This window comes from Platichthys flesus, chromosome 4, assembly GCF_949316205.1.
Source record: "Platichthys flesus chromosome 4, fPlaFle2.1, whole genome shotgun sequence".
NCBI classification, from domain to species: Eukaryota; Metazoa; Chordata; class Actinopteri; order Pleuronectiformes; family Pleuronectidae; genus Platichthys; species Platichthys flesus.
Genome location: NC_084948.1, coordinates 26393713 through 26411513, shown reverse-complemented (window position 1 = coordinate 26411513; position 17801 = coordinate 26393713). Strand labels below are relative to the sequence as shown.

Sequence of the window (17801 nt, the reverse complement as noted above, 5' to 3'; positions counted from 1 at the left end):
AGATTTTTTTGTTTTGTCATCTGTGGCATTTTACAAGTGTCATCAACCATACATGCTTGTTTTTGTAATTGTTACGTTGCCATTCACTTTTGTTTTTACTCACGTCACAACACTGAAGTTCGGCTGCTCCCCTTTGGCAACTTCCAGGGCATCTGCACAAAGGGATCAGAGAGTCTGCAGACTGTACACTGCCCTCAGTGTGTGTGTGGGTGGGGGGGTGGGGGGGGCACTTAGATAAAACCCCCGGCATGTCAACTCCATTCGAGGTTATGAGATACTAAAATATTTAATGTTTTATTTACGTACAAGCTTCTACGTCAACAGTGAGAAACAAACCGTAGAGGTGAAGCTTCAGTCCCTCCCTCCTCTGTTCAGTGGCACTGTTTCCTCCTCATACAGCATTAATCTCCACACACACACACTGACACAGACACACACCCTTGAAGCCTACGTCGCACAGCATCATCACAGCAGCAGATGAGTAGATGGGAACACACACACGCACACACACACACACACATACAATGGGATGACGTCATGCACCATGTGAATAGTTTATCACTCTCTCCTCCTCTTCAGGCAGATTTGGGTTCACCTGTTTCTTTCTGTGTCTCTGAACTGCAGCAGTTTTCTCTCTCTTCTTTTGCACGGAGACTGATTTAAGTTGAATTTAAAAAGGGAAGAATAAGGATCATCTTGCTGTGTTTGCTGTGTGGACACCAGTTTCTATATTTAATGTACAATGCACTAATAGCAGCTCAGATCTATAGATTCATGGTGTTGTTGCCAAATTCTGAGCCCTGCACTTTCTGCAGCCTCAGCAGAAATCCAGATTTGTCAAACCAGGCTTCGTCTCTTCAGTCCTCAACTGTCCCGTGTTGTTAAACCGTGTCCACTGCATCATCACATCTCTGTTCTGATTTATCATTTTTTATGATCAATGTGTGTGGGTTTCAGTCCTTTGAGTTTAACCTAAACGTTATTCTTTCTTTGACTCTTTTTGATGACAATGAAAACCTGAGGAAACGACAACGAGCTGAAAGCTGCTTTCAGTCGGTGTGAAGGTCGAGACACGAGTCAACAATCATTTGAACCATTTTTCGAGTGAATATTATTTTATTGATGAAACATCTTAACCAACATTCTTTCCAATGCAGCTTTGACAAAAACACTTGGCACTGAAACCCTTATAATCTAGAAAGAAATGTGAAGACTTGATTAAACCAGAAAATGTAAAATCTTCATAGACACAGAAGCTACTCGGTGTGCGTCACCTCCACGTGTCACTGAACTCTTTCGTCAGGACTTCTTTTATCACATGATTTCATTCCTTCTACCAACTGAGTCAATAAACCAGGTGATAAAGTCGTCATTCTCAAATGTTTCACATTCTCGTGAATAGTAGTTTTTATTCATCAGATTAATGCCACATTTTGTAAATGTCTAAATAAGTAATGTTGCAAATTTATACTTTTCAAAGGTAAGTTGTACTGCATTTGCTAGTGAAACTTTAAATATGTAATAAATATTCAAAAGACAACATTTTCTCCCTCAAAGCAACTTTTTTTTTAAATGGAGGATGCACCTGAAAAGTAAGGGGTAAAGGAACTGAATAAAATAATTATATATCTGTAATTTGAACTGCAAGTTAACCTCTGTTGTCATTCTTGGAAATTTTCATAGAAAAAACAGGAATTATTAAGAATATTTTTATATTTCTTATTTTTGATCCTCTCTCTTCTGTCTATAGTTTTACTTTTTTATGTGATGGCCTTTGTAAAAAGCGGAAGGCTTGCCACTCCTTAGCCTGTGTGTCATTGTAGCAGCCTTAGTGATATCATTTTTAGAGGTTTATTTATATATATCTTTACCTAAGCAATAGCATTTACCCATAGAACCCAAAATAGCCTCCCAGTCTGCTGTCATCAAAACATCAACATCACTCAGGAGGTGTATATTTAATATACAGTGGTGTCTTTATCTGGCAGTGTACAGTAAATACATATAATTGATTAGCAGCAGGTTGGCTTAAATGTTAGAGAGCAACCTTCAACCAGGCGGTCACAGGTTTGATCCCCAAAGCAGATAGAGCGCAGAGTGTCCTGCTCACTCACTGGGACTATCTCTGGGTAGCAGCACCAGCTAAATGAGTCAAATATAAAAACTATGGCAGAAAATGAGAACAAGCCATGATCCCAAAAAGCTCACACTTTTCCTTCAAGACAAACAAAATGTGTTATCATGTCAAAAAACAATATAACTTCCACTCCTGACTCTGGTGAATATGAAAATAATTACATTTCAGATTGAAGGGCTACCGCTTCAAAAAAGCAATTTAAATAAAGTCATATTTACATAAATATTACTCTGGCCTGTGCTGTCGTGGTTCAAAATGAATTACTTTGAACTAATCATAAAATCACGGTCAAATCCATGAAGCTGATGTAAGACAATGACTCATTCCAGCGTTTTGTGAACACACACAAACAACAATAAATAAAGAAGCAATCTGACATGTTTACATTCAGAGTGAAACCTTTAAAAACCAAACGAAATCCAATAATAATCAGGACTAAACTAACTGAACAAAATAACAGCCACATTTAAAATGAAAAAAAGGTAGAATATGTGATATAATAGTAACAATATTGCTGGTAGATGAAATGTCATTGCTTTTCATCACGTTCATACTTAACCTATTGAAATATAATGTAAAAACTTTTCTTTAAGAGAGGTTTGCCACGTTGCAGGCGGAGCTTAACGAGAACACTGCAACCTCACCAAAGAAAAACAAAACAATCGAAAAGATGTCGAAGAAATCATGACAGCGTCCTCAGTGTTTGAAGTCTGACTCTTGCTCGGTTGTCGTCACGGTGGTCGAGGATTCACCTGTTCGTGTTTCAGTAGAAACCAAACACTGGGTGACTCGGGTGGTCTTGGTCACCGTGGTGAGAGTTTCCGACTCGGTGGAGGACACCTGGAGCTCCTCTGAGCTTTCCAGGGTGGTGAAGTCCATCCCTGAGGTGTGGAGGCAGAAGGATCCCAGCACGTCGGCCTCACCTCCCAACTCCCCCTTCCTCATGGCCTGAGGAGAACCCTCAGGGGTTATCCGAAGGAAGCCTGGGGCCGAAGGAGAGGAGACAAGGACAGGCAGAGGAGGATAGGTGGAGAAATCAAGAGGGAGGAGTGGAAGAGAGGAAAGGAAACTTAGTCTTGGGTAGCAGAGATAAAATGGGAGATGATATATTAATAATTTATGGAATAAAAACAGGAAAACATCAAAGGTTAAAGGATAAATTATGTATAATGTCAAGTATTTTGCAACTGAACATATGGTAATGTGGAGATTAAAGAATATCCGTATTACATATTTGGAACATGAGTTAGTTAGTCAGAGTTCTGTACTTGAAGAACCATGGTTTATTCTTCCAGTGCTTGACCTGGATACTACAAGTGCACCAGATCAACCCGTCGGCCATCGTTTACTCATTAAGTCATTTATGGTGTTGCTCAAAATTTCCTAATTTTCTCATTAGGGCTCCAAGGCTGAAATATGTGAGACCAGCACCTACTGAAGCAACTCAGTTCAGTCAGCATCCATTTCACAAATATCCTGTTGCCTAAGATGAAAGTATCATTGGCCTTACCTTTGGAGTGCGGCTTCAGGGTGAACTTTGGGACCTTGAACCAGGAGGAAGACTCTCTTTCTTCAGACTCTGCACTTTTGCTGTCCACCTCACTCCAAACACGGACCTTGGTCGAGCTGAACTCCGCGGCGGATCCACCAGGAGACTCCGAGCTGTCCCTGTCCAGCATTTCTGTTCTGGCATGAGATGTCACCACTTCCTTTGAAAACACACTCGTTTCAGTGTCTCCCTCCCCAGCAGCCATCTTTCCATATGGACTGGTGAACTCCACCTTTGGGAGTTTGATTTTACCAGTGATTGTCCCTTTGTCGTCCTTGTGAGGACTTGCAACGTCTTCACCGTTGAGACTTGAACTTGAACCGTCTCCCTTGAGATTGACATCCAGTGACCCAGATTTTCCAGGAGAAAATGACACTTTGGACATTTTTACCTTCCCTCCCTTTGACTTCTCCTCTCTCCACCCCTCTCTCTCTGTGCTTGCAGCAGCTGATTTATCTTTTGTCTTCCCAAAGGTTGGCTTCATTTTGATTTTGGGTAACTTCACTTTGACGTCCTCTGTATCGATCTCAGCTGTTGTCGCCCCCTGCAGCAGCCCTGTGCAAGTAGCAGGTTCATCTGTTTGAGAAGGATTTACCAAGACAAAAACAGCTTTCTTTACTTTGGGCATTTTAGGGCCCTCATACTGAACTTCTGGCCCATAGATTCTTCTCTCAGGGGAGGAAAGGGAGGGTAACGCGACACCAAACTTTGGGATTTTTATTTTCTTTCCTTTTTCTGTTTTATCAACATCTTCATCTTGTGATGTACCAATATCAAAATCTATGTCTGGAATCCTGGGGACTTTGATTTCTGCACTCAGTGATGACAGTTCAAACGCTCCCCCTGTTTCTAGGTTGGCTGAACCTTGTCTGGTGCTCATACTAACACCTGGTACTGTAACCTCTGGCACGGTTATGTTCATACGATCTTTGCCCTCTTTATGTCCATTGTGAGTTTCAACTTCAACTTCACACTCAAGTCCTTCTTTGACCTTGCGTCCATGTTTGTTCTCTGTCAGATCTTTGCCAGTTTTCTTTTTTGCCATTCCAATCTTGAATTTTGTTCCTTTGACTTTAGGCCCTTTGACTTTGCTGCTGGTTCCTGCTGTGTTGATGTCCAAGTCAGGAAGTTCAACTTTTTTCCTGTCAGTTTTATCCCCTCCTCTGAATCCTATATCAAGCTCTAAGTCTCCTTTTGGAATTTTGATATCTATTGTTGGCATTTTGAGTTTAAGACCCTTGTGCTCTCCTTCAACATGCAAATCAACTTCCCCCGAGTCGTTTTTAGGTTTACTAGAGTTCGCATCAATTTCTACATCTATCGACGAGACTGGTGGTAATAGAATTTTCCCTCCAGCCTCAACAGTTGGCATTGACACTTGTTGCCTTTTAGATTTGTCTCCCTCTACCTCCATGTCCACCTCTGCCCCTTCAATTTTGCCAATTTTTCCTTTGGGCAGTGAAATATCAACTGAGGGCATTTTCAAATGTGGCATTTTTAATTTTCCTCCTCCGGTACCTCCCTCAAACTCAACTTCAGGACCCTCAATCTTTCCTTTGGGAAGTGACATATCAACAGACGGCATGTTGAGATGTGCCATCTTGAATTTTCCACCCTCTCCTTTGAGCTCCACCTCTGGACCTTCAATCTTTCCTTTGGACAGAGAGAGGTCAATATTTGGCATTTTCATATGAGGCATTTTGAACTTTCCTCCGGTACCTCCCTCCAGGTCAACTTCTGCACCTTCAATCTTTCCTTTGGGCAGGGAGAGGTCAATATTTGGAATTTTCATATGAGGCATTTTGACCTTTCCTCCGGTCCTTCCCTCCAGTTCAACTTCAGGACCTTGAATCTGTCCTTTGGGCAGAGAGAGGTCAATATTTGGCATTTTTATATGAGGCATTTTGAACCTTCCTCCAGAACCTCCCTCCAGGTCAACTTCTGGACCATCCATCTTTCCTTTGGGAAGTGAACTATCAACAGATGGCATGCTGAGATGGGGCATCTTGAGTTTTCCTCCTGTAACTCCCTCCATTTCAACTTCTGGACCTTCAATCTTTCCTTTGGGCAGAGAGAGGTCAATATTTGGCATTTTCATATGAGGCATTTTGAATTTTCTTCCGGTGCCTCCCTCCATTTCGACTTCTGGACCTTCAATCTTTCCTTTGGGAAGTGAAATATCAACTGAGGGCATGCTGAAATGGGGCATCTTGAATTTTCCTCCGGAACCTCCCTCCATTTCCACTTCTGGACCTTCAATCTTTCCTTTGGGCAGGGAGAGGTCAATATTTGGCATTTTCACATGAGGCATTTTGAACTTTCCTCCAGTACCTCCTTCCAATTCAACTTGTGGACCTCCAATCTTTCCTTTGGGAAGTGAAATATCAACAGAAGGCATGCTGAGATGGGGCATCTTGAATTTTCCTCCGGAACCTCCTTCCATTTCAACTTCTGGACCTTCAATCTTTCCTTTGGGTAGGGAGAGGTCAATATTTGGCATTTTCATATGAGGCATTTGGAACTTTCCTCCAGTACCTCCTTCCAATTCAACTTGTGGACCTTCAATCTTTCCTTTGGGAAGTGAAATATCAACAGAAGGCATGCTGAGATGGGGCATCTTGAATTTTCCTCCGGAACCTCCCTCTATTTCAACTTCTGGACCTTCAATCTTCCCTTTAGGCAGAGAGAGGTCAACGTTTGGCATTTTCATATGAGGCATTTTGAATTTTCCTCCGGTGCCTCCCTCCATTTCGACTTGTGGACCTTCAATCTTTCCTTTGGGAAGGGAAATATCAACAGAAGGCATGCTGAAATGGGGCATCTTGAATTTTCCTCCGGAACCTCCCTCCATTTCAACTTCTGGACCTTCAATCTTTCCTTTGGGCAGGGAGAGGTCAATATTTGGCATTTTCATATGAGGCATTTTTAACTTTCCTCCAGTACCTCCCTCCAGGTCAACTTCTGGACCTTCAATCTTCCCTTTAGGCAGAGAGAGGTCAACGTTTGGCATTTTCATATGAGGCATTTTGAATTTTCCTCCGGTGCCTCCCTCCATTTCGACTTGTGGACCTTCAATCTTTCCTTTGGGAAGGGAAATATCAACAGAAGGCATGCTGAAATGGGGCATCTTGAATTTTCCTCCGGAACCTCCCTCCATTTCAACTTCTGGACCTTCAATCTTTCCTTTGGGCAGGGAGAGGTCAATATTTGGCATTTTCACATGAGGCATTTTGAACTTTCCTCCGGTAACTCCCTCCAGTTCAACTTCTGGACCTTCAATCTTTCCTTTGGGAAGTGAAACATCAACAGAGGGCATGCTGAAATGGGGCATCTTGAATTTTCCGCCAGAACCTCCTTCCATTTCAACTTCTGGACCTTCAATCTTTCCTTTGGGCAGGGAGAGGTCAATATTTGGCATTTTCATATGAGGCATTTGGAACTTTCCTCCAGTACCTCCTTCCAATTCAACTTCTGGACCTTCAATCTTTCCTTTGGGCAGGGAGAGGTCAATATTTGGCATTTTCATATGAGGCATTTGGAACTTTCCTCCAGTACCTCCTTCCAATTCAACTTGTGGACCTTCAATCTTTCCTTTGGGAAGTGAAATATCAACAGAAGGCATGCTGAGATGGGGCATCTTGAATTTTCCTCTGGAACCTCCCTCCATTTCAACTTCTGGACCTTCAATCTTCCCTTTAGGCAGAGAGAGGTCAACGTTTGGCATTTTCATATGAGGCATTTTGAATTTTCCTCCGGTGCCTCCCTCCATTTCGACTTGTGGACCTTCAATCTTTCCTTTGGGAAGGGATATATCAACAGAGGGCATGCTGAAATGGGGCATCTTGAATTTTCCTCCGGAACTTCCCTCCATTTCAACTTCTGGACCTTCAATCTTTCCTTTGGGAAGTGAAATATCAACAGAAGGCATGCTGAGATGGGGCATCTTGAATTTTCCTCCGGAACCTCCCTCCATTTCAACTTCTGGACCTTCAATCTTCCCTTTAGGCAGAGAAAAATCAACATTTGGCATTTTCATATGAGGCATTTTGAACTTTCCTCCGGTACCTCCCTCCAGTTCAACTTCTGGACCTTCAATCTTTCCTTTGGCAAGTGAAACATCAACAGAGGGCATGCTTATATGGGGCATCTTGAATTTTCCTCCGGAACCTCCCTCCATTTCAACTTCTGGACCTTCAATCTTCCCTTTAGGCAGAGAGAGGTCAACGTTTGGCATTTTCATATGAGGCATTTTGAATTTTCCTCCGGTGCCTCCCTCCATTTCGACTTGTGGACCTTCAATCTTTCCTTTGGGAAGTGAAATATCAACAGAGGGCATGCTGAAATGGGGCATCTTGAATTTTCCTCCGGAACCTCCCTCCATTTCAACTTCTGGACCTTCAATCTTTCCTTTGGGAAGGGAAATATCAACAGAGGGCATGCTGAAATGGGGCATCTTGAATTTTCCTCCGGAACCTCCCTCCATTTCAACTTCTGGACCTTCAATCTTTCCTTTAGGCAGAGTGAGGTCAATATTTGGCATTTTCATATGAGGCATTTTGAACTTTCCTCCTGTGCCTCCCTCCATTTCAACTTCTGGACCTTCAATCTTTCCTTTGGGAAGTGAAATATCAACAGAAGGCATGCTGAGATGGGGCATCTTGAATTTTCCTCCGGAACCTCCCTCCATTTCAACTTCTGGACCTTCAATCTTCCCTTTAGGCAGAGAAAAATCAACATTTGGCATTTTCATATGAGGCATTTTGAACTTTCCTCCGTTACCTCCCTCCAGTTCAACTTCTGGACCTTCAATCTTTCCCTTGGCAAGTGAAACATCAAAAGAGGGCATGCTGAAATGGGGCATCTTGAATTTTCCTCCGGAACCTCCCTCCATTTCAAATTCTGGACCTTCAATCTTTCCTTTGGGCAGGGAGAGGTCAATATTTGGCATTTTCACATGAGGCATTTTAAACTTTCCTCCAGTACCTCCCTCCAATTCAACTTGTGGACCTTCCATCTTTCCTTTGGGAAGTGAAATATCAACAGAAGGCATGCTGAGATGGGGCATCTTGAATTTTCCTCTGGAACCTCCCTCCATTTCAACTTCTGGACCTTCAATCTTCCCTTTAGGCAGAGAGAGGTCAATATTTGGCATTTTCATATGAGGCATTTTGAACTTTCCTCCAGTACCTCCCTCAAGTTCAACTTCTGGACCTTCAATCTCTCCTTTGGGAAGTGAAACATCAACAGAGGGCATGCTGAAATGGGGCATCTTGAATTTTCCTCCGGAACCTCCCTCCATTTCAACTTCCGGACCTTCAATTTTTCCTTTGGGCAGGGAGAGGTCAATATTTGGCATTTTCATATGAGGCATTTTAAACTTTCCTCCAGTACCTCTCTCCAATTCAACTTCTGGACCTTCAACCTTCCCTTTAGGCAGAGAGAGGTCAATATTTGGCATTTTCACGTGAGGCATTTTAAACTTTCCTCCAGTACCTCCCTCCAATTCAACTTGTGGACCTTCCATCTTTCCTTTGGGAAGTGAAACATCAACAGAGGGCATGCTGAAATGGGGCATCTTGAATTTTCCTCCGGAACCTCCCTCCATTTCAACTTCCGGACCTTCAATTTTTCCTTTGGGCAGGGAGAGGTCAATATTTGGCATTTTCATATGAGGCATTTTAAACTTTCCTCCAGTACCTCTCTCCAATTCAACTTCTGGACCTTCAACCTTCCCTTTAGGCAGAGAGAGGTCAATATTTGGCATTTTCACGTGAGGCATTTTGAACTTTCCTCCGGTACCTCCCTCCAATTCAACTTCTGGACCTTCAATCTTCCCTTTAGGCAGAGAGAGGTCAATATTTGGCATTTTCATATGAGGCATTTTAAACTTTCCTCCAGTACCTCTCTCCAATTCAACTTCTGGACCTTCAATCTTCCCTTTAGGCAGAGAGAGGTCAATATTTGGCATTTTCATATGAGGCATTTTGAACTTTCCTCCAGTACCTCCCTCAAGTTCAACTTCTGGACCTTCAATCTTTCCTTTGGGAAGTGAAACATCAACAGAGGGCATGCTGAAATGGGGCATCTTGAATTTTCCTCCGGAACCTCCCTCCATTTCAACTTCCGGACCTTCAATTTTTCCTTTGGGCAGGGAGAGGTCAATATTTGGCATTTTCATATGAGGCATTTTAAACTTTCCTCCAGTACCTCTCTCCAATTCAACTTCTGGACCTTCAACCTTCCCTTTAGGCAGAGAGAGGTCAATATTTGGCATTTTCACGTGAGGCATTTTGAACTTTCCTCCGGTACCTCCCTCCAATTCAACTTCTGGACCTTCAATCTTCCCTTTAGGCAGAGAGAGGTCAATATTTGGCATTTTCATATGGGGCATTTTGAACTTTCCTCTGGTACCTCCCTCAAGTTCAACTTCTGGACCTTCAATCTTTCCTTTGGGAAGTGAAATATCAACAGAAGGCATGCTGAGATGGGGCATCTTGAATTTTCCTCCGGAACCTCCCTCCATTTCAACTTCTGGACCTTCAATCTTCCCTTTAGGCAGAGAGAGGTCAATATTTGGCATTTTCACATGAGGCATTTTAAACTTTCCTCCAGTACCTCTCTCCAATTCAACTTCTGGACCTTCAATCTTCCCTTTAGGCAGAGAGAGGTCAATATTTGGCATTTTTACGTGAGGCATTTTGAACTTTCCTCCGGTACCTCCCTCCAATTCAACTTCTGGACCTTCAATCTTCCCTTTAGGCAGAGAGAGGTCAATATTTGGCATTTTCATATGAGGCATTTTAAACTTTCCTCCAGTACTTCCCTCCATTTCGACTTCTGGACCTTCAATCTTTCCCTTGGGAAGTGAAATATCAACAGAGGGCATGCTGAAATGGGGCATCTTGAATTTTCCTCCGGTCCCTCCCTCCAGTTCAACTTCAGGACCTTCAATCTTTCCTTTAGGCAGAGTGAGGTCAACATTTGGCATTTTCATATGAGGCATCTTGAACTTTCCTCCGGTACCTCCCTCCAGTTCAACTTCTGGACCTTCAATCTTTCCTTTGGGAAGTGAAATATCAACAGAGGGTATGCTGAAATGGGGCATCTTGAATTTTCCTCCGGAACCTCCCTCCATTTCAACTTCTGGACCTTCAATCTTTCCTTTGGGCAGGGAGAGGTCAATATTTGGCATTTTCATATGAGGCATTTTGAACTTTCCTCCGGAACCTCCCTCCAGTTCAACTTCTGGACCTTCAATCTTTCCTTTGGGCAGGGAGAGGTCAATATTTGGCATTTTCATATGAGGCATTTTGAACTTTCCTCCAGTACCTCCCTCCATTTCAACTTCTGGACCTTCAATCTTTCCTTTGGGAAGTGAAATATCAACAGAAGGTATGCTGAGATGGGGCATCTTGAATTTGCCTCCTGTACCTCCCTCCATTTCAACTTCTGGACCTTCAATCTTTCCTTTTGGCAGAGAGAGGTCAACATCTGGCATTGTTATGTGAGGCATTTTGAATTTTCCTTCACCTGCTTTTAATTCCACTTCTGGCATTTCGATCTTTTGGGACTTTCCTTTTGGGAGGGATAGATCCAGGTCTATTTTTGGAATAGAAACGTTAACAATCGGCATTTTGGGAATTTTAAGGTTTCCTTCATAACCTTTGATATCAGCCTCTGTAACATCAACTTCTGCTTTGGGGAGAAGAACCTCAGTCTCTGGAGTTTTAGCTGCTGGTAGCGACATCTCAAAGGAGGGCATCTTGACCTTGGCCTTAGCTCCAAGGTCACCTTGTGGCTTCCCCAAATCTTTTTCCCTGGAGCCAAATCCTGGCATGGAGAATTTGGGTAATTTGATAGTGACATCAGGTGCATGGAAGCCCCCTTTTCCTTCAACTTCTGCCTCCAGTTTTGCATCAACTTCTCCCTCTGGAAGTCCACCCTTTGGTGACGATAATTTAAACTTCGGGAATTTTACTTTGTATTTTGATTTATCATCTGGGCTCTCAAATTTTATTTCTGGTTTTGGAATATCAATTTGACCTTTTTTAGCTTTAACATCCACATCAGGACAAGACACAGAGACATCTGTATCTTTTTTGGATATTCCAAATGAAGGCATTTTGATTTTAGTTTTCTTCACCTTGACCTTTCCATCCCCATCAAAGTCTACTGATGGTGCTCTTATCTCTCCTTCCACATGTGGTGGGACGAGGGAAACATCTGCCTTAGGGCCTTTCCCTGATATCTCTAATTCACCACTCTTGGACTTTGCACCAAACTTGGGAAAAGAAAAACTGGGCATTTTGAGGGATACATCTGGTAAATCAAAGCTGATCCCTGATGAAGGCCGTCCTCCCTCTGCTTTCAGAAGCTCCACTTCCACATCGTCCCCTTTGGGTTTTTTAAGACCAAAGTCTAAATCCACCTTTGGAGCTTTGACATCAACTGTTGGTAATTTGACTGAGGGAAGTTTTAGTGCTGCACCTGGACCTTCAACACCACCTGTCTCAATGTCTGCACCCTTAACCTTCAACTTGGCTGGTTTTATGACCATATCTCCCGATGCATCAGGACCACTGGTGTCCATTTTAAGACTAATGTCTTTCTTACCAGAAGGGAGGCTGCGGTCAAAATCAAACTTTGGGAGATTTATTTTTGGCCCTTCAATCTTTCCCTTTCCAGATGGTCCTTGAATGTTGAAATCTCCTTCCAAGTTTCCCAGTGGAACAGATATGTCAACAGCTGGTATTGCTGGCATCTTTCCTCCCTTGACCTCAGGTCCTTCCAGTTTGACACTTCCTTCTGGCAGTGAAATGTCTGCTTTTCCTTTAGGAAGTGAAAGGTCGATGTCTGGCATGTGGACTTTTCCCCCTTTAAGTGCAGGACCTTCTATGTGGACCTCTGGTCCTTTAGCTTTCATTCTAGGGAGAGATATATCAATAGAGGGCATATGGAACTTGCCTTCTTTACCAGCATGTCCTCCAATATCAATTTCCCCTTCTGCTTTTCCTTTGGGGAGTGAAATATCAATGTCTGGCATCTCAATCTTCCCTCCCTTCATGTCTGGGCCTTTTATTTTGACATCTCCTTCTGGGAGACTAACTTTTGGTAGAGACACATCAAATTTTGGCATTTTGAATTTGCCCCCTTTCATCCTAGGGGCTTCAACGTTTAAGTCACCCTCAACTTTTCCTTCTGGAAATGAAATGTCACCTTTAAGTTCAGGTCCCTCAATATCAACACCAGCTTCCTTTGATTTGATTTTAGGAAGAGAGATATTAATTGAGGGCATGTGAAACTTGCCCCCTTTGTCACCATCTCCCTCGATTTCAACTTCTCCCTTTACTTTTCCTTCAGGAAGGGAAATGTCAATGTTTGGCATTTCAAAATTCTCTTTAACATCAGGTCCTTCCAGTTTGGCACTTCCCTCTGACAGGGTCATCTTTGGAAGTGATACATTCAATTTTGGCATTTTCAATTTGCCTCCTTTTACCTCAGGGCCCTCACGGCTGAGCTCAGCATCAACCTTTCCTTTGGGAAGTGAAAGGTCGATATCTGGCATTTGAACTTTTCCCCCTTTAATTTCAGGACATTCTATGTTGACCTCTGGTCCCTTAGCCTTCATTTTAGGGAGAGAGATATCAATAGAGGGCATATGGAACTTGCCTCCTTTACCAGCATGTCCTCCAATATCAATTTCTCCTTCTGCTTTTCCTTTGGGGAGTGAAATGTCAATGTCTGGCATCTCAATCTTCCCTCCCTTCATGTCTGGGCCTTTAATTTTGACATCTCCTTCTGGGAGACTAACTTTTGGTAGAGAAACATCAAATTTTGGCATTTTAAACTTGCCACCCTTCACCTCAGGGCCCTCGACACCAAAGTCAGCCTCGACTTTTCCTTTAGGGAGTTTGATGTCACCAGTTGGCAAGTTAAACTTCCCTCCTTTAACATCAGGACCCTCAAGACTGATATCTACCTCTGGAGACTTAATCTGAGGCAGTGACATGTCCCCTTTGATTTCAGGTCCTTGAATATCTATTCCCTTTGCTTTGATTTTAGGAAGAGAGATATCGACTGAGGGTATGTGAAACTTGCCTCCTTTGCCACTGTGCCCATCACTGTCAATATCCATATCCAGCTTTCCCTTTGGAAGTGAGATATCAACTGTTGGCATTTCTATTTTTCCTTTCATGTCTGGTCCTTCCACATTGGCGTCAACCTTTGGAAGACTGACTTTTGGTAAAGAAGCATCAAATTTGGGCATTTTGAATTTGCCCCCTTTCATCTCAGGGCCTTCAACCTTTATCTCACCTTCAGCTTTTCCTTTGGGGAGTGAAATATCTATGTCTGGCATCTTTATCTTCCCTCCCTTGACGTCTGGGCCTTTTACTTCGACATCTCCTTCTGGGAGACTAACTTTTGGTAGAGAAACATCAAATTTTGGCATTTTAAACTTGCCACCCTTCACCTCAGGGCCCTCGACACCAAAGTCAGCCTCGACTTTTCCTTTAGGGAGTTTGATGTCACCAGTTGGCAAGTTAAACTTCCCTCCTTTAACATCAGGACCCTCAAGACTGATATCTACCTCTGGAGACTTAATCTGAGGCAGTGACATGTCCCCTTTGATTTCAGGTCCTTGAATATCTACTCCCTTAGCTTTGATTTTAGGAAGAGAGATATCGACTGAGGGCATGTGAAACTTGCCTCCTTTGCCACTGTGCCCATCACTGTCAATATCCATATCCAGCTTTCCCTTTGGAAGTGAGATATCAACTGTTGGCATTTCTATTTTTCCTTTCATGTCTGGTCCTTCCACATTGGCATCAACCTTTGGAAGACTGACTTTTGGTAAAGAAACATCCAATTTTGGCATTTTGAATTTTTCCCCTTTCATCTCAGGGTCTATAGGCTTTACGTCACCTTCAGCTTTCCCTTTTGGAAGTTTAATATCAATGTCCGGCATCTCAATCCTTCTGCCCTTGGTGTCCGGCCCTTTGAATTTGACATCACCCTCAGGAAAATTTACTTTTGGTAATGAAATATCAAATTTTGGCATCTTCATCTTACCCCCTTTCCCTCCAGGACCTTCAAAATGTACGTCACCTGTGACTTTTCCTTTAGGAAATCCAATATCACAGGATGGTATTTCAATATCACCATCCCGTCCAGAGTGAATGTCAATATCAATATCTCCCTGTGCTTTACCTTTGGGAAGTTCTATGTTGATTTTTGGCATTTCAAATTTTCGACCTTTTACTTTTGGACCTTGAAAATTCACATCACCCTCAAGGATTTTGACTGTAGGTACGGTGACATCTAGAGACGGCGGGTTGAACTTGCCACCTTTTCCTTCACCTTTGACATTGATGTCACCTTCAAATGTTCCTTGAGGGGCGGAAATGTCAATAGTTGGCATTCTAATTTCCCCACGTTTGAGTTCTGGACCCTCAATGTTGATGTCTCCTCGCTTTGATTTCATTTTAGGAAGAGAAACATTGACTGAGGGCATTTGAAAATGTCCTGCTTTACCTCTAGTTTTAATGGCAGCCTCTGCTTTTCCTTTTGGGATGGAGATATCAGCTGAGGGTCCCTTAAGGCCAATATTTCCCTCAGGCAACTTCCCTTTTGGTAGAGATACATCAAATGAAGGCATCTTAAATTTGCCTCCTTTTCCAGATGGTATTTCCATATCTATCTTTCCACTAATCTCAGTCCCCTTTAGGTCTAAATCTGCCTCTGGTGACTTTACCTTAAACTGTGGACCTTCAATGTCAATGTCACCTCCCTGGGACTCGATCTTGGGTAGTGACACATCAAGAGAAGGCATCTGGATATTTCCTCCTTTAAAATCTGGACCTTGGACTTTAATCTCCCCCTGTGGTGACTTCATGGCAGGAAGAGCGATGTCCAGTGATGGCATGTTGAACTTTGCTCCACCTTTGACTTCAGACCCTTCAATGTCAACCTCTCCTTTTGTTTTTATCTTTGGGAGTGAGATGTCAAAAGTCTGCATCTTGAACTTGGCTCCGCCACCACCGCTGCCCTCGAGCTCCATGTTGCCCTCTACGTTTCCCTTGGGAAGCGACAAGTCAACATTTGGAAGTTCGGGGCCTTCTAGCTTTACTTCTCCTTCGGGTAGCTTCATTTTTGGGAGAGAAATGTCCACAGAGGGCATGCTAAGTTTGCCTCCTTTTAATTCACCACCATCAATGTTCCCACCTCCCTCTAGCTTTCCTTGGGGGACTGAGATATCAACAGTGGGCATGTTTATCTTTCCCCCTTTAACTTTAGATCCCTGCAAAACAACCTCACCCTCAGGGAATTTCATTTTTGGAAGATCTACATTAAACGAAGGAATTTTAAACTTGCCTCCCTTTCCGTCTACGTCAACCTCACCTTTGGATTTACCTTTCGGTAAAGAAAGGTCCACTGATGGTGCCTCGATTTCCCCCCCTTTGAACTTAGATCCTTGCAAGTCAACCTCAGCTCCAGATGTCCCCATCTTAGGAAGTCTGACATCAAGTGAGGGCATTTTGAATTTCCCTCCTCTGTTAGATGGTCCCTCTATTTCAATGTCACCCCCCATCTTTCCTTCTGGCAGAGATATATCAACAGATGGCATCTGGATCTTATCTCCCCCCTCATATCCGGGCACCTCTATGTTCATGTGATCCTCTGGTTGTTTCAGTTTGGGCACAGAAACATCGAAGGTGGGCATTTTGAATTTTCCTCCTTTCCCAGCATGTCCTTCGACTTCTATGTCTCCAGAAATGTTGCCTTTAGGTAAAGACACATCCACTTCAGGTGTGACCAATCCAAATTTATGTCCTTTCACGTCAGTGCCAACAATGTTGACGTCCAACTCCCCTGTCTTCACTTTAGGGAGAGATATGTCTAATGATGGTATATTAAATGTTCCTTCTCCTTCAATATTAGTTGTTCCGGCTTTGCCTTTGGGAAGGGTCAAGTCAACTTTGGGCAACTTGTAGCCTGCTTCCACCATTTGTCCTTTTATATTTATGTCTCCTTCTTGTGACTTCATATTTGGGAGAGATATGTCAAAACTAGGCATTTTGAACTTCCCATCACCACCAACAAAATAGTCCATATCCACATCTTCACCCTCCATTTTCACCTTTGGTGGAGAGATGTCAACAGAAGGTAGATTGAATTTCCCTCCACCCTCTGGACATTCCATATCCACATCAACTGATCCCATCTTGGGTAATGAGATATCAACCTGTGGCATGGAGATTTTGGGCCCTTTGAAAGTGCCCTCCACCTCATCGGGCATTCTCCGTCCGGTGTCCATTTCCAACTCAGCATCCGGCATTGAGAGGTCAACAGTTGGTATTTTGATTGTGGTCTTCCCAGCTCCTTTATACTCTGGGAGTGAGAAGTCAATGCCGGACTTTCCCTTCACTTTCGGTAAAGAAATATCAACAGAAGGAATTTGAATAGATGCAGCTTTTCCTGAGAGGTCACCCTCCAACTGAGCTGCAGGGAGACCAATCCCCCCCGCTCCCCTGATTCCTACCTTTGGAGGTGTTACGTCAACACTGGGCATTTTCACCCCTCCAGGTTTGATCTTGATGTCACCATCTATTTCATCTGAATGACGTGAGAGTCGAACTTTGGCTAATTTCAGCTTTGGCAATCTGAGCTTTGCATCTCCTTTTCCTTCAGCTGCATCACTTCCTCCCTTGATGTTGATTTTTGGAGCTTTGACATCTGCCTTTCCCTTCACTGTGGGCAAAGAGGCCTCAGCCGAAGAGGGAGCAAACTCCACGTCCGGCACATTAAACTTGAGTGCTTCCATGTCTCTATTACCAGACAAGCTGAAGTCCACTGCTGGTGGCTGGATGTTCACACCCGGCGGCTTCAGCTCCACAGATCCAGTTTCCAAAGCTGAGCCGGACTTTGTTTGTTTGCTCTTTGGAAAGGTGATTCCAAATTTGTATCCCTTTTCTTTGGTTTTCACTTTGGCTCCAGGAATCTCAGATGGAGAAGTATTTCCCTCAATCCGTTCTGTTTCCACTTTTCCTCCCTTTGATTTCATACGAGGAAACCTGGGAGAAGGGTGTAATGAAAGGGAAAGGATGAGAAATAAAT

The 17801-nt window shown here is 43.3% G+C and overlaps 1 protein-coding gene across 3 annotated transcripts in view; it reads right to left on the bottom strand.

The window, feature by feature from the left end:
- Positions 1-1096: 1096 nt before the first annotated feature.
- prx (periaxin) overlaps positions 1097-17801 on the bottom strand; it is a 29847-nt gene continuing 13142 nt past the window's right edge. Inside the window, exons 6-8 of one of the 3 annotated variants that reach the window (XM_062385611.1) lie at positions 8286-17758; positions 3648-8183; positions 1097-3120 (exon numbers count right to left, since the gene is read on the bottom strand). In XM_062385611.1, coding sequence (XP_062241595.1) covers positions 2834-3120; positions 3648-8183; positions 8286-17758 — 14296 coding nt within the window. In that variant the 3' untranslated portion in view covers positions 1097-2833. Of the gene's footprint in view, positions 3213-3647; positions 17759-17801 lie in introns of all 3 variants that reach the window. The other 2 variants (XM_062385612.1, XM_062385613.1) reach the window with 2 other exon arrangements.